This window comes from Carcharhinus amblyrhynchos, chromosome 9, assembly GCF_965287045.1.
Source record: "Carcharhinus amblyrhynchos chromosome 9, sCarAmb.v2.hapA, whole genome shotgun sequence".
Taxonomy (NCBI): Eukaryota; Metazoa; Chordata; class Chondrichthyes; order Carcharhiniformes; family Carcharhinidae; genus Carcharhinus; species Carcharhinus amblyrhynchos.
This window is the reverse complement of record NC_137332.1, coordinates 58,771,269-58,786,040: the sequence shown is the minus strand read 5'-3', so window position 1 is coordinate 58,786,040 and position 14,772 is coordinate 58,771,269. Positions and strand designations below refer to the sequence as shown.

Below are 14,772 nucleotides of genomic sequence, written 5' to 3'. Positions count from 1 at the left end.
ATCCAAGTTTTCTATAGTCTTCAAATTAACTGCTTTTTGACACAATTAATCCACAATTATTGAAAGTTTGAAATAAGGAAAATTATGTCAAAGACTGATCTGTATTTTTGCTGTTTTGTTTTGGAATGATTAGCTTTAAAAAATGTTTTTTTTTAAATGAAGCCACTAATTCCTAAAAGATGTGGTCTTCAGATACCTTGTCTAATTAATCCTTTTTCATATATTAATTCCATCAGATAGCAGGGATTTGAGTGGGTTCTTTCTCTCATTTCCCCACCCCTTCCCTGTCTCCAGCCCAAGGCCAAATACAGCAGCTTATTATCAGCAAATTGAGCACAACTTAGGGATCTAATCCATGGCCTTCATGAATTAGATTATAACTTTTTGTATCATAATAACTTGAAAAGACAGTTCATCGTCTTGTGGAAAAGTTTATTTTGCACTGGTACTCGACACAGTTTTGGTGGTTTAACTTGAAGTTCTTTTATTTCTTCCAGTTGTTGTAGTGCTTGGAAACAGACATAGCTTTAAACATTTAAAATTAATTGGTGCTCCACACTATTGCCGTGCACCCTGGAACACCATGATAACAAAGACACTTATTAGTCTCACAACAGCAGGTTAAAGTCCAACAGGTTTATTTGGTAGCTCGAGCTTTCGGAGCGTCGCTCCATCATCAGGTGAGTGGAGGATTGGGTTCACAAACAGGGTATATGTAGACACAGACTCAATTTACAAGATAATGGTTGGAATGCAAATCTTAACAGACAATCAAGTCTTTACAGGCGCAGACAATGCGAGTGGAGAGAGAGTTAAAGAGATGTGAATTGTCTCAAGCCAGGACAGTTAGTGAGATTTTTGCAATCAGCCTCTGATTTTCGGGTAAACATTCTCCAAGTCAGCCTTCAAGACACACGACAACGCAGAATCTCTGAGCAGGAACTGATAACCAAGTTCTGCACGCAGGATGACGGCCTCAGCCGGGATCTTGGGTTCATATCACATTATCTGTAACCTCCATGACTTGCCTGGGCTTGCAAAATCTCACTAACTGTCCTGGCAATAAAAAAGCCTTGATGCGATTCTTGCCAGAATAGGGCCTCCAGGTGCGTGACTTGCCCAAAGTAACAACAGACAGCTGCATATAATTGTGGACGATGGACACAAGGGCAGTCACATCAGGAGGATGATACTGAGAAGAACTACTCTTAAAGGTTCATGAAGGGAGAGCAGGGCCAACTGCAGGATACAGTGGAGAAGTGCCGGAAGAACTTAAATGATTTTGTTCTGGCAAGAAGGATGATTGCCAATTAAACCATCCATACCTTGGTGCTTAATCTTGTGCACACTAGAGACTGAATCATGACTGACCCAAACTCATTTGATACAGATTACTTAGCGGTGGAGGAGATTCCCTGCCAATCCACGTAGTCTGGGTTGGAGTTTCCTTCGAGTCAGAATTGAATCAGCGACTTAAGGATGCCGGTTTTACCATTATCTACAGGCCTCCAATCTACCAGCTGAGCTATCAATGGGGAGCCATGTCCAGTTGTCATCTCTTTGACTCATTTCGCCTGTTTTAATCCGTTAAAAGTATTTCGAGGATGCATATTATTGCTGCTGCATTATATATTCAAGGCCTGTAATCATCCTTTGCATGGAAATTATATGGGTGGGCAGCTTGAGAGTCATTATACTATTTAATGATCTTTCTGTACCTAACCATACAAGCGCCAATTCAGCTCTTCACTAGGTTATTCATAGGTTAGGAATTCAGTATTAACATATAATGCACTTGAGATGATGCTGATGTTGAGTTGTCTGGGTAAGTACTTCTTATAACAGAATACTGATCTCTTTTTATATAATATTCCCACTGCTGTTGGCTTTTTAAGCTATTACATTACAGGTGCTGACTCATACGTAACAACTGTCCTGTTGATATTGGTAACTAATCCAAGTTGCCATTCTGTATGCATTGGGCATCTATAACTTGACTGTGTGGAGATTATAAAAGAATCCTAGCCTTGCCTGAAGTACGCACATGCATTTTCCAATGATGGATGCCAGTGAGGAATAGAAACAATGGACTGGATCTTACTGTCCATTCATGCCATGCTCCCACTACAGTGAGATTGGAGAATTTGGCCACCAGCCAAATCTCCATTCACTATGACAAGATGGGAAAATCCCACCAGCGTGAACAGTGGTAAGATTCCAACCAATGTTTTTGTTTCCCTAGCCCAGTGCTGTTTTATTCTTTCTTGGGATGTGGGTAGCATTGGCATGGCCAGCAGTAAGGACAATTCACCTCAGCACAGGGAAAGTAGTGGAATAATGGTAATGTCGCTGACATTTGTTCCCAATCTTTAATGGCTTGAACTGAATGGTTTGCTAGCCTATTTCAGAGGGCAGCTACAAGGCAATAACTTTGCTGTGGATCTGGAATCACATGTCGACTAGACAAGTAAGAATGGCAGATTCCTTTCCCTCAAGGACATTAGTGAACCAAATGGTTCTTTACAACCATGGTCGTCATCACTAAAAGCAGCTTTATATTCCAGATTTGTTAAGTGAGATGGGATTTGAACCCACATTGCATTAGCCTGGGCTTCTGGATTACTGGTCAGTGACATTACCACTATGCCACCACTTCTCCTGGTGCTGAGGTGAATTGTCTTTGTCAGGATCAAATCACCAGAGACATATTAATGTAAATTACTGAATAGTAACACAAAATAAACCAGCCAAGGCTTGGGAGAACATTAACAATGCGTTACTGATATACCATGAATTCTTTATAGAGAAAATATCGAATGAAACATGTTTCCTCACAAAGTAAACATCATAAAGCTATAATAACACCATAACAGTACTGTAGGTATAATTTTATGGCACTAAAATGCCTACAAAGGTTCCATGATTTTTATTTTGCCATCTCTCCATTTGTGTTGTAAAACTGTAACAATAAACGTGTTTTTCCATGCCAGTTGGAAGCTGATATCTCTTCACAGACTCATTTTTATGCTAATATTGCTTTCCATTGAAACTGGTAGTGACTGGCAGCCAGAGGTAGGAGAATAATTGTGTATCAAAAGGCAAGCTTTGAACACTGGTGCTCAGCAGCCTGCTAATCAGTGGGCTCTGCTTTGGCTCAGGTACAGAATCACTTGGAGATTTCTTTTATAATGCAATTGATGATGATTAGTGGCTTCTGACAGGGTGTGGCACAACAGCATAGGGTAGCAAACCATCATTTACAAATGAAATGTTTTCAATTGTTATTTTGGTTTGAGTGCGCTGGCCCTGAGCAAGATTTTCCCGTTCCTACCACTGGCGAGATCTTCCATTCCCACTGAAGTCACTTTTGATTTGAACCTCTGTCTGCCAAGTGAAAACCTCCTGTGACAGGGCCGGAGAGTCTTGTCATGCGTTTCTAAAGCTGAGAATTTGGTGAGCTGTTCAGGTTTGCAGAAACAAAACCTTCCTATCATTTACTGTGTGTTCATCAAATTAATAAAGTGAAATTACTGTTCCAACACCCCTCCCTAGAATGGTTTTAATGATTGATGAATTGTAGGTGGCTGTGAAATTCATAGTTAAACAACAAAATGTCACATTTTGCAATTGAGAGGAAAACCTATTTAATGCTGCTATAAATAGATGTATTAAATAACAGTCAGGGATATGTGGGTGAGTTGTATAATTTCATAGGCATATGAAAAACAAACTTGTATCTACTACCTGCACACTTTTGTTGCTAGAATTGTAGGAAAGGAAAATGATTGATATCCCCAACTAGGATATGAATTACTTGCTAAGACCCTGTAAGGGATGTTGGTGAAGGCCCAGCTGGGATCATCGTTCCTCTTTCTTCTCTCATCAGCCCGCCCCCCCCACCCCACCCCCCCCACCCCACCCCCACCCCCACCCCCCCACCCCCACACCTCCACCGCCCCACTGCACATCCAATCATTGACGTCTCTGGCAGGATATCACACTGGTCTGAAACATGTCTGACTTGCAAAAGTTGGGACTTACCCAGCAGAAGGCCAACGGCAGCTTCTGGAGCAGAGTGTGAGTGGAGCAATAACCAGTGGATCTTCAAGCTGCAAGAGGTTCCAGCAGTCATCTTCTGGCTGGAGATGGATGGCAGCATGAGATATTGTTGGGCTGTGCTGCAAGGTGTGGATGGTGGAGGTGTTAGATGGGAGGAGAGGAATGGGGGTTGGAGAAAGAGCAAGAAAGAGATGGGGCAGGAGAGGCTGGGTAGGCAGGGGAAAGGGAGAGATGCCATGGAGGTCTTGGAATGGGTGAGCTAGTACGGGGCAGGAATGTGAAAAGGGCTGTGGTGGAGTGCAGACGGTGATTGGGGGTTTGTTGTGCAGGGGTGAACAGGCTTGGGTAGGTGAGCAGGAGAAAGGGGTTCAGAGGGAAGAGTCTGTGGTGTCAACTGATAAGTGCTGGGAGGAATGGCATTACCATCGCTGAATCCCCCACTATCAACATCCTGGGTTTTACCATTGATAGAAATGAACTGGTAAGTCTAAGAATGTGGGTTAAACTTTTAGGACTGAAATGAAGAGAAATTTCTTCACCCAGAGAGTGCTAAGCCAGTGGAATTCACCACCAAAGAAAGTAGTTGAGGCCCAAATAATATGTTTTCAAGAAGGAGTTAGGTATAGCTCTTGAGGCAAAGGGGATCAAAGGATATAGGAAAAGGCAGGATCAAGCTATTGAGTTGGATAATCAGCCATGATCATAATGAATGATGGAGCTGGCTGAAAGGACCAAATGGCCTACACCTGCTCCTAATTTCTGTTTTATGTTTCCATGAACTGGACCAACCTTATGAATACAGTGGGTACAAGAGGTCAGGTGCTTGAAATCTGGTAGCATGTAACCCATCTCCTGACTCCGCAAAGCCTGTTCACCATATACAACGGACAAGTTAGGAGTGTGATGGAATACTCCCCACTTGCCTGGGGGAGTGCAGCTCCAACAACATTCAAGAACTTGACACATAGAAACTAGAAGCAGGAGTAGGCCATTGAAACCTTTGAACCCCTACTCAGGCATTCATGGCTGGTCATTGAATTCAATATCCTGATTCCCCCCTTCCTTTCATACCCTTAAGTCCCTTTAGGACTAAGAGCTATATCTAATTTCTTCTTGAAATCGGACAACATTTTGGCCTCAACTACATTCTGTGGTAGTGAATTCCGCACATTCGCCACTCTCTGGGTGAAGAAATTTCTCCTCACTTCAGTTCTAAAAGGTTTACCCCTTATCGTCAAACTATGACTCCAAGGTCTGGACTTCCCCACCACTGGGAACATTCTTTCTGAATGTACTCTGTCAAATCCTGTTAGAACTTTATAAGCTTCTATGAGATCCCTTCTTACTCTTCTAAACTCCAGTGAATATAATCTAACTGACTTAACCTGTCCTCATTTGACAGACCTGCCATCCTAGGAATCAGCCTGGTAAACCTTCGCTGTACTCCGTCCATAGCAAGGACATTATTCGTCAGATGAGGACACCAAAACTACACACAATACCCCAGGTGTGGTCTCACCAACACCCTATACAATTGCAGCAAAACATCCCCATCCCTATACTCAAATTCTCTCACTGTGAAGGCCAATATGCCATTTGTTTTCTTTACTGCCTGCTGTACCTGTGTGCTAACTTTCAGCAACTGATACACAAAGACGCCATCTAGGACAAAACTGCCCACTTATTGGTACAAACAGTCACTCCCTCCCTCAGCAGTAGTATCCACCGTCTACAAGATGCCAGACAGCAACTCACCAAGACTCCTTTAATAGCAACTACCAAACCCATGCCAGTTATCATCAAGAAGGACAAGATCAGCAAACACATGGAAACACCACCAGCTGGAAGATTCTTTCCGAGCCACTCACCATCCTGACTTGGAAATATATCATTGTTCCTTCACTGTCACTGGATCAAAGTTTTGCAACTCCTTCCCTAACAGCACTGTAGGTGTTCCTATATCTCTTGGACTACAACGGTTCAAGATGGAAGCTTACCACCACCATCTTGAGGGCAATTAGAGATGGGCAATAAATGCCAGCCTAGCCAGTAAAGTCCACATCCTATGAATGAATAAAAAATTGAAGGGATGATGAAGCTTAAACAGGCAGTGGGAACTGGTGGGGTGGGTTGGTCTGATCCTGTCCCCATTGTAACTGTTTTGGAGTTCAGAGTTGCTCGTTCCCAGTTGGTCTCGTACCGTGACCTGGCAAATAGCTGGTTACATATAAATATATGATGTTAGTTGGAGCAGGTGAGCCAGATAGATTAAGGAATGTCCAGCTGCTAATTTCATGTGTATACGATGCAGGTCACTCTCCAAACATATTTTTCAATTTCAAACAATCTATCATAGAGATGTTGCTGTTGTGAGACAAGTTGCCTGTTAGGTTTCCTGCATTGCAATAAGAGTTGCACTTCATTGGCTGTGGAATATTTGAGATTGGAGTGGTGTCTTTTGGATGAGATTTTAACTCAAGAGCCTTTCTGTCTGGTATTTGCAGGAAGGCCCAGCCATTGAGAAGGAACTCATTGCTGGCAGTTGGCCTGGTTATGAAGAGATCATTGTTGGTCATTGAATGAGTTATGAGGAGCTGATTGCTGGAGGTTGGCCTGATTATGAGGAGTTGGTGGCTGGCAGTTGGCCTGATTATGAGGAGCTCATTGTTGATAGTTGGCCTGGTTATGAAGAGCTCATTGCTGGTTGTTGGCCTTGTTATGAGGAACTGGTGTTTTGGAGGTTGACCTGGTTATGAGGAGCTGGTGGCTGGAGGTTGACCTGGTTTTGAGGAGCTCATTGCAGGGATTGACCTGGTTATGAGGGTGGTTGAAGGTTGACCTGGTTTTGAGGAGCTCATTGCTGGTTGTTGACCTGGTTATGAGGAACTGGTGGCTGGATGTTGACCTGGTTTTGAGGAGCTGCTGAATGGCAATCTACTTTGTTGTGATCTGGTGGCAGTGGTTGGCTAGCGGCTGGTTACTGTAGTGGGAAGGTGGCGGGGCTGGTTCTTTGAGGCATATGTTATTTCCTGTTAGCCAGTTTCTGATAGTGTTCAACATTTTACTCTTACCTCCATGCAGCAGGTTTTACATCCTAAGCCCCTGCTACATACACAAACTTGTGATTTATTTAAAGGAGGCTCATTCCATCTGAAGTGAGAGATACATTCAGTGTATGTGGTGGGAGGAGGTGGTTTACCATTGGTATAGTGAGTGTACTCACAAGAACATAAAGGAGAAAGCAATGGAAGGTTCTGCTGATAGGACAAGACACAATAAAGTGAGAAGAGGTTCATGTGGATCTTAAATGATGGATAGTAGCTGGGCCAAATGGCCTGTTTCTGTACTGTAATTTCATGGGGCAAAAAAAAAGACAATTAGTATAAAGGCGAGACCCTTGGTGTTAATATGAGAAAGATAGAAAAATATTCCACAAGCAGTATACTTGCTTGTGCCCTTTAATCAGTTTATGCCACAATTGAATCTCAGATTATCTGTTTCATGTCGGAGGCCTGCTTGAGGTGGGTACAAAACTATGGAATATTTGTATTTTTGAAATAAGCAGCAATCAAATTATTTTTTTACGTCACATTAAATGTTGTAAACTCTGTTTTTCAAACAGCCAAGAAAACTTGTGCAATAACGGAATTTACCTGTGACAATGGTGACTGCATCATGGAAAGCTGGCATTGTGATGGAGAAGAGGAGTGTATGGATGGATCAGATGAAGCAGCTGCGGTGTGCAGTGAGTAACCATCATTACAAAAAGGACATCCTGAAAGATCATTGTGGTAACCTGTATCAAAGTAATGAGTAGCTTCAAACCACCGCTTTGTGGAGGCAGAAAATCTGTTTTAAAGAGGCACTTAATTTGCTGATTTGCCCCATAATCTTAAATGTTATTGAGTTATCTGTGTCCCTCCTCCAACACTTTAGAACCGTTGATTAAAGGCAATTTATGGGAAGTTATTTTGTGTAGGATTCCCTCTTGTGATATCCTTATATTCCACATACTGATGTTATGAATGGGAGCACAAGCTTACGGGTAACTTGGTAATGCTGCAAGAAGGGAGTTCTGAATGCTTTTAAAGATTTGTTTATCTCAGAATTCTAATCTGTCATGCATTTAATTCAAGTGAATAACAATAATTTATAGCAATAGTGTCTGTAGCAGGATAGCCATTTATATTGACAATTAGGTCAGGAGTTTATACAGATTAAGCAAATAATCAAAACATTGATTGGCCAATCTGAATATTCTTCCTCTCCACAATTCCCAATTTCCCAATTATCATCATTGATCTGCTGAAGCACAAGTCAGTATCTAAGTCACTGTGTGACTCAGATTTTGTCTGATAATTTCCCAATGATGTGCCTTGTGATGTTTTACTAAATAAAATGTTCAATCTAAATGTTAAGTGAGTAGTGTTGTGCTAGGATGTCACCATCACTGTTAATGTACTCTCCCAGGTGGGCATTCTTCACTTAATTTATGGGACTGTGAATAGCAACTGTGAGCATATTACAGTTGGAGCCATTCCTGCTCTTAGAAATGCATACAGTGTCCTACAGTGGTTACTGGACTGGAGTAGAAACCCTGGCTGTGTTTATTTTTTCTCCATATACCAAGCGTGAAGTCCTAGGGTCAGCTAACTCCATGCAGATCAGGGACAGACGCTGGGGGCTTCCTGGTCTTTATGACTCCACCCTACAACAGGCTGCATGATTTTGACTAGCAATCAAGGAGAGCCCAAGCTTGTTGATTCTAAGAGCAGGAGTAGGCCATTTATAAGGGTGGCACAGTGGTTAGCACCGCTGCCTCACAGTGCCAGGATTCAATTCCAGCATTGGGTGATTGCCTGTATAGAGTTTGCATGTTCTCCCTGCGTGTGCATGGGTTTTCTCCCATACTACAAAAATGTGCAGTTAGGAGGATTGGCCATGCTAAATTGCCCCTTTAATGTTAAAGATGTATATGTTGGTGGATTAGCAGGATAAATATGTAGGGTTGCAGGGATAGGGTGAGAGGTGGGCCTGGTAAGATGCTCTGTTGGAGAACCTGTGCAGACTCTTAAAATCATAGAAACCCCACAGTGTCATTCGATCCATTTGAGTCTCCTCCAACAGCAATCCCACCCAAGCCCTATCCCCATAATCCCACATATTTACTCCATTAATCCCACTAACCCATGCATCCCAGGACACCAAGGAGCAATTTAGCATGGCTAATACACCAAACTCGACCTGGAGGAAACCCACGCAGAAACGTGGAGAATGTGCAAACTCCACAAGATAATGTCCCAAGGCAGGAATTGAACCCAGGTCTCAAGAGCTGTGAGGCAGCAATGCTAACCATTGTGCTATCATGTCACCCCATGAGCTGAATGGCCTACTTCTGAACTTGATGGACTGACTGGCCGCCTTTTGTTCTTTAGAGATTCTATGGTTCAATTTAGCCTCTTGAGCCTGTTCTGCATTCACTGAGATCATGGCTGAGCTGCAGCCTAACACCCCCCTCATTTACTCCTTTTCCCAAAGCACGTTTGGTTAACAAAATCTGTTAATCTCAGATTTTTAAATTAACAATTTATTTGGCATTAATTGCCATTTAGAGAGAGTGTGACAAAACTGCTCACGGTACTTCAGATGTTGTCCAATCAGTGTTTTGTACAGCTGTAGCATAACTTCCGCTGTCTAGTATTCAGGTCTTCTAGAAAGAAAGATGACATTCCATTAGCCTTTTTTGATTAATTTCAGTAGCTGTTCACAATATTTTAATGATCCACGACATGAACAGTCAGGTTTCTTTGGAATTCCATTATTTCAAGCTTTTCATCGTTTGGAGAATAATCCATCCTTTTTAGATCCTCACATTGTCTGCTTTGAAATTGATTTGCCACAGCTATTCCCACTTCCTTAATTTACGAAACCATTTTGTAATTTCATGCTTATAAAGCCTTCTTTGTATTGTTGGCAAAATTGGAGCTGTGGCTTTCTATACCTCTATAGAAGTTATTAATAAATATGATGAATAGTTGAGGCCCCAATACAGATCCTTTTGGGATATCCCGAATGACACCTGCCCATTATCCCAACTTTGTCTCCTGACACTCGGCAATTTTCTAATCAGGTCAATAATTTGCTGTCAATTCTTTCAGCTTCAAATTCATCTAATAGTCTTTTATGAGGGATTTTATCCAAGACCTTCTGGATATCTATATAAATAACGTCCAGAGACTCTTGTCCACATTTCGTTACCTCAAAAGTCAATCACTTTGTCAGGCATGACCTATTCTTTACAAATTTGTGCTGGTTCTTTCTAATCAGCTGAAATTTTCAATGTGTTCAGTCAGTGTATCCTTTCATTATACACTCTAGTAATTTCCCACCAACAGTTGTTAGGCTAATGTTATTTAATTTCCAAGCTTTGCTCTTTCGCTTTTCTTGAATAGTAGAGTGAGGTTTGCAATTTTCTAATCTAAAAAAAAACTTAGAAAACCAGTGACCCACAATAGAAATAATAGAAAACGCAGTTTGAGCCAAGGACCTCTACAGATTTGGTGTGAGGGTAACTTCCTCTCCTATTCTTGTTGAAGTGGAACAAATTATGTGTAAGCACATTTCTAACACTGCAGTGTAATGACCTACTTCCACAGCATGATACCAACCAGATCCAAAGCACTTGAGTGAGGAAAAGCTATTGGTCCCAGCAAGCGCACGCTGTGTCTTTATAGTTTATAGGAAGAAAAACATGACTAATTATTCCTATTGAATCTTCAGGTGGATGTTAAGCCAGTCTTTGCTGTGATATGCCATGAGGAGCCTCTGTGATTTAAATAATAAACCAAATGTAGTTTGGATTTGTGCACCCATTATTTCCTTGCAAAAGACTTGCAAAGAATTTCATTAACAATTTATTTCCTTGGCATCACGAGCTTTCAGAGAGCTGCTCCTTCATCAGGTGAGTAAGGAGCAGCACTCCGAAAGCTTGTGATTCCAAATAAACCTGTTGGAGTTTAACTTGGTGTTGTGAGATTTTTTGCTGTACCTACTCCAGTCCAATGCTGTCATCTCCACATCACATTTATTTCCTAATATTGTCTGGATACATTGAAAGCAAGAAATATTTAACTGAGATTTCAACAGAAAATGCTCAGCAGATCAAGCAGCAGCAGAGGGTAGAAGAACAATTGCCTGGTCTGCTGAATATTTCCAGCATTTTTTTGTTTTAGTTTTCCTGTATCTGCAGTATTCTTTGCCTGTGTTCTGTAACTTCAGTTGGGTTGTTGGAACTTCCAGTTTTTTCGTCTCCTGAAGGCATTGATTCAAATTTCCCTGAACACCAGCTGTCTCTCATACCCTCACCCAAAGTGCCCATTCTTCCCATGTGTGAGTCAGAATCATAGAAATCCTACAGTGCAGAAAGAGGCCATTTGGCCCATCGAGTCTGCACCGACCACAGTCCCACCTAGGCCCCACTCCCCCTTTCCCTACACATTTACCCGCTAATCCTTCTAAACTACGCAACTTAGGACACTAAGGGGCAATTTTAGCATGGCCAATCAACCTAACTCGCACATCTTTGGACTGTGGGAGGAAACCGGAGCACCCAGAGGAAACTCATGCAGACACAAGGAGAATGTGCAAACTCCACACAGACAGTAACCCAAACTGGGAATCGAGCCCAGGACCCTGGAGCTGTGAAGCGGCAGTGCTAACCACTATGCTACCATGCCACCCATTCAGCTATTCAGTGTCGAAGCCAAATTAATCTAGGTCTGACCCATGCCTGCACTTTCCTGGAGGGGTAATTAGATGTTGATTAGGGTGCAGATGAGTAACCTCACCCTACCATCTCTGCCAAGGACAAGGATGCTGAAATTAATTATATTGCCCACTATTGTCCTGTTTGAGTTCAGCCACCTCGGCACAAACTTAGGATGAAAACTGACACTTTCCTAATCACTATTGCAATGTACTGTTTTGAATAATGCATGTATCAATGCTATTGAGGAAATGTAGTGTTAAGAGTTTTAACTAAATAGGTCTGAGATATAGATTGTTGAAGCTGTTCAATGTGAATGCATTTTCAACACTTGAATATGCATTACCCAGAAATGAACTGTTCTGTTCAAACTTCTCAAATTCAGAGGTGGACAACCTGTGCGTTATCTGATTACTCATACCGAACACTAGCCCATTTTGGTTATGTTGCAAATAACTGACTCTTTGCCCCATAAACTGTTTCAAAAAGTGATTTTCTATTTTTAATCAAAATCTCTGCAGTCTTGGATGTAAATCACTTGTCATTACCAATTCCACTGGGCTGCCTCACTTTCCTCTTCCCATTAGAGGAGATCTGAACAATGCACTCCAAGTATTTCAACAAATCAATTCTGCACCGCACAAACTCTCTTAGAATTTGAGGTGGCAGGTTAACCCTGCTCTGCTGCTGCCCGCCACTCCTCTAACTCATGCCACAGTCAACAACGTAGTTTGACTTCTCACATAATATTGTTCAAGGATATGCAACTTTAATTACTGGTATAATTAATGCTTATGTAAGGTGTTGAGACAAAAACACAAGGACTAAATATTCCAGAATACTTAATATTTTGAGAAAATATGGAAAAGGAAGGGCATAATCCTGTTAACAAAGGATGGTGTAAGAAAAGTAATATGAAATGATTTTGCCTTGGAAGAGTAGAAAGTAGAACTAGTATGGGTGAGATGAGAAATTTACAAAGGTCAGAAAACACTTGCAAGAGTAATTCAAATGCCCCCTAACTGTAGTTATATTGCCGGACAGAATATGAATCAAAAAATAAGAAGACCTTGTAACAAAGATGATGCAGTAGGGTACATAATCTTCATATAGCCCTGGATAAATCAAATTGACAAAGGTCGTTTGGAGGAAATGTTCGAAGAACACATTTGAGATACGTTTCCTAGAATAATATGTTAGATCTTGTTTTGTGAAATAAGACAGTAATCTTACAGTTGATGACCAGCACAGACATAACCGAAAGGCCACTTTTTGTGCTGTAAAGCTCTGTGCAATCCTTTGGGAAAGAGTGATCATCATATGATAGAATTTCACATAGAGTTTGAGAGTGACATTTGGAAGTCTGAAATTGGAGCATTGAACTTAAACAAAATCAATTGCAAAGATTGGAGATGAGGGTTGATTGATGTAGATTGGGCAATTCAATTAAAATGTACGACAGCAGATGAATAGTATTGAGCATGTAAAGAAATATTTGGTAATTCTCAACAAGACTATATTCCAGTGAGAAACACAAACTCCATAGGAAAAGTGGTCCATCGTAACTAACTAAAGAGGTTAAGCGCAGGTTATACAAAGAGGCTTATAATATTGCTGAGAAGTTGTAAGCTTCAGGTTTGGGGACACTTTAAATAGCAGCAAAGGATGACCAAAATCTTATATAGGGAGAAAATAAAATATGGTAATAGTAAACTATTATGAAATATCAAATCAAATTGTAGGCACTTTGTATACAATAAGGAACATCAGGAGTAGGCCACTCAGCCCTTTGAGTCTAAGATCATGGCTGATCTGATTGTAACCTCGATTCCATACACCTGCCCTGATAATCTATCACCTACTTATCAAAAGTCTATCTACCTCTGTCTTAAAAATATTTGTAGACTCTGCTTCTGCTGCCTTTTGAGGAAGAAAGTTAGAACATAGAAAGAACATAGAAAAACTACAGCACAAACAGGCCCTTTGGCCCACAAGTTGCGCCGATGATATCCATACCTACTAGGCTTACTTATAACCCTCAATTCTATTAAGTTCCATGTACTCATCCAGAAGTTTCTTTAAAGACCCTATCGAATTTGCCTCCACCAGCACTGACGGCAGCCGATTCCACTCATCCATCACCCTCCGAGTGAAAAACTTACCCCTGATATCTCCTCTGTACCTACTCCCCAGCACCTCAAACCTGTGTCCTCTCATAGCAACCATTCCAGCCCTTGGAAAAAGCCTCTGAAAATCCACCCGATCTATACCTCTCAACATCTTATACACTTCAATGAGGTCACCTCTCATCCTTTGTCTCTCTAAGGAGAAAAGACTGAGCTCCCTCAACCTATCCTCATAAGGCATGCCACCCAATCCAGGCAACATCCTCGTAAATCTCCTCTGCACCCTTTCAATAGCTTCCACATCCTTCCTGTAATGAGGTGACCAGAACTGAGCACAGTATTCCAAGAGAGGTCTGACAAGGGTCTTATAAAGCTGCAGCGTTATCTCCCGACTCCTAAACTCAATCCCTCAATTAATGAAGGCCAGTACACCAGATGCCTTCTTAACCACATCCTCTACCTGCGAGGCCAATTGAAGAATTCTATGGACCCGGACCCCAAGGTCCTTCTGATCCTCTACACTGCTAAGAGTCTTGCCGTCTATTGCTTCAGTTGTACAGAACGTTGGTTAGACCACATTTGGAGTACTGCGTCCAGTTCTGGTCACCTTACTACCGGAAGGATGTGGAGACCCTGGAGAGGGTGCAGACGAGGTTTACCAGGATATTGCCTGGCATGGAAGGACTGAGTTATGAGGAAAGGTTGGAGAAACTGGGGCTCTTCTCCTTAGAAAGACGGAGATTAAGGGGGGACATGATAGAGGTATATAAAATACTGAAGGGAATAGGTAGAGTAAACAGTGGTAGGCTTTTCCCTAGATTG

General features: G+C 41.7%; 1 protein-coding gene across 2 annotated transcripts in view; it reads left to right on the top strand.

Annotated features, from left to right (window-relative positions):
- Window positions 1-14,772, top strand: part of lrp8 (low density lipoprotein receptor-related protein 8, apolipoprotein e receptor) — a 101,786-nt gene that overhangs the window by 54,624 nt on the left and 32,390 nt on the right. For both annotated transcript variants that reach the window (XM_080195760.1, XM_080195759.1), the window contains exon 3: window positions 7,682-7,804. In XM_080195760.1, the coding sequence (XP_080051886.1) occupies window positions 7,682-7,804 (123 nt within the window). The remainder of the gene's footprint in view (window positions 1-7,681; window positions 7,805-14,772) is intronic.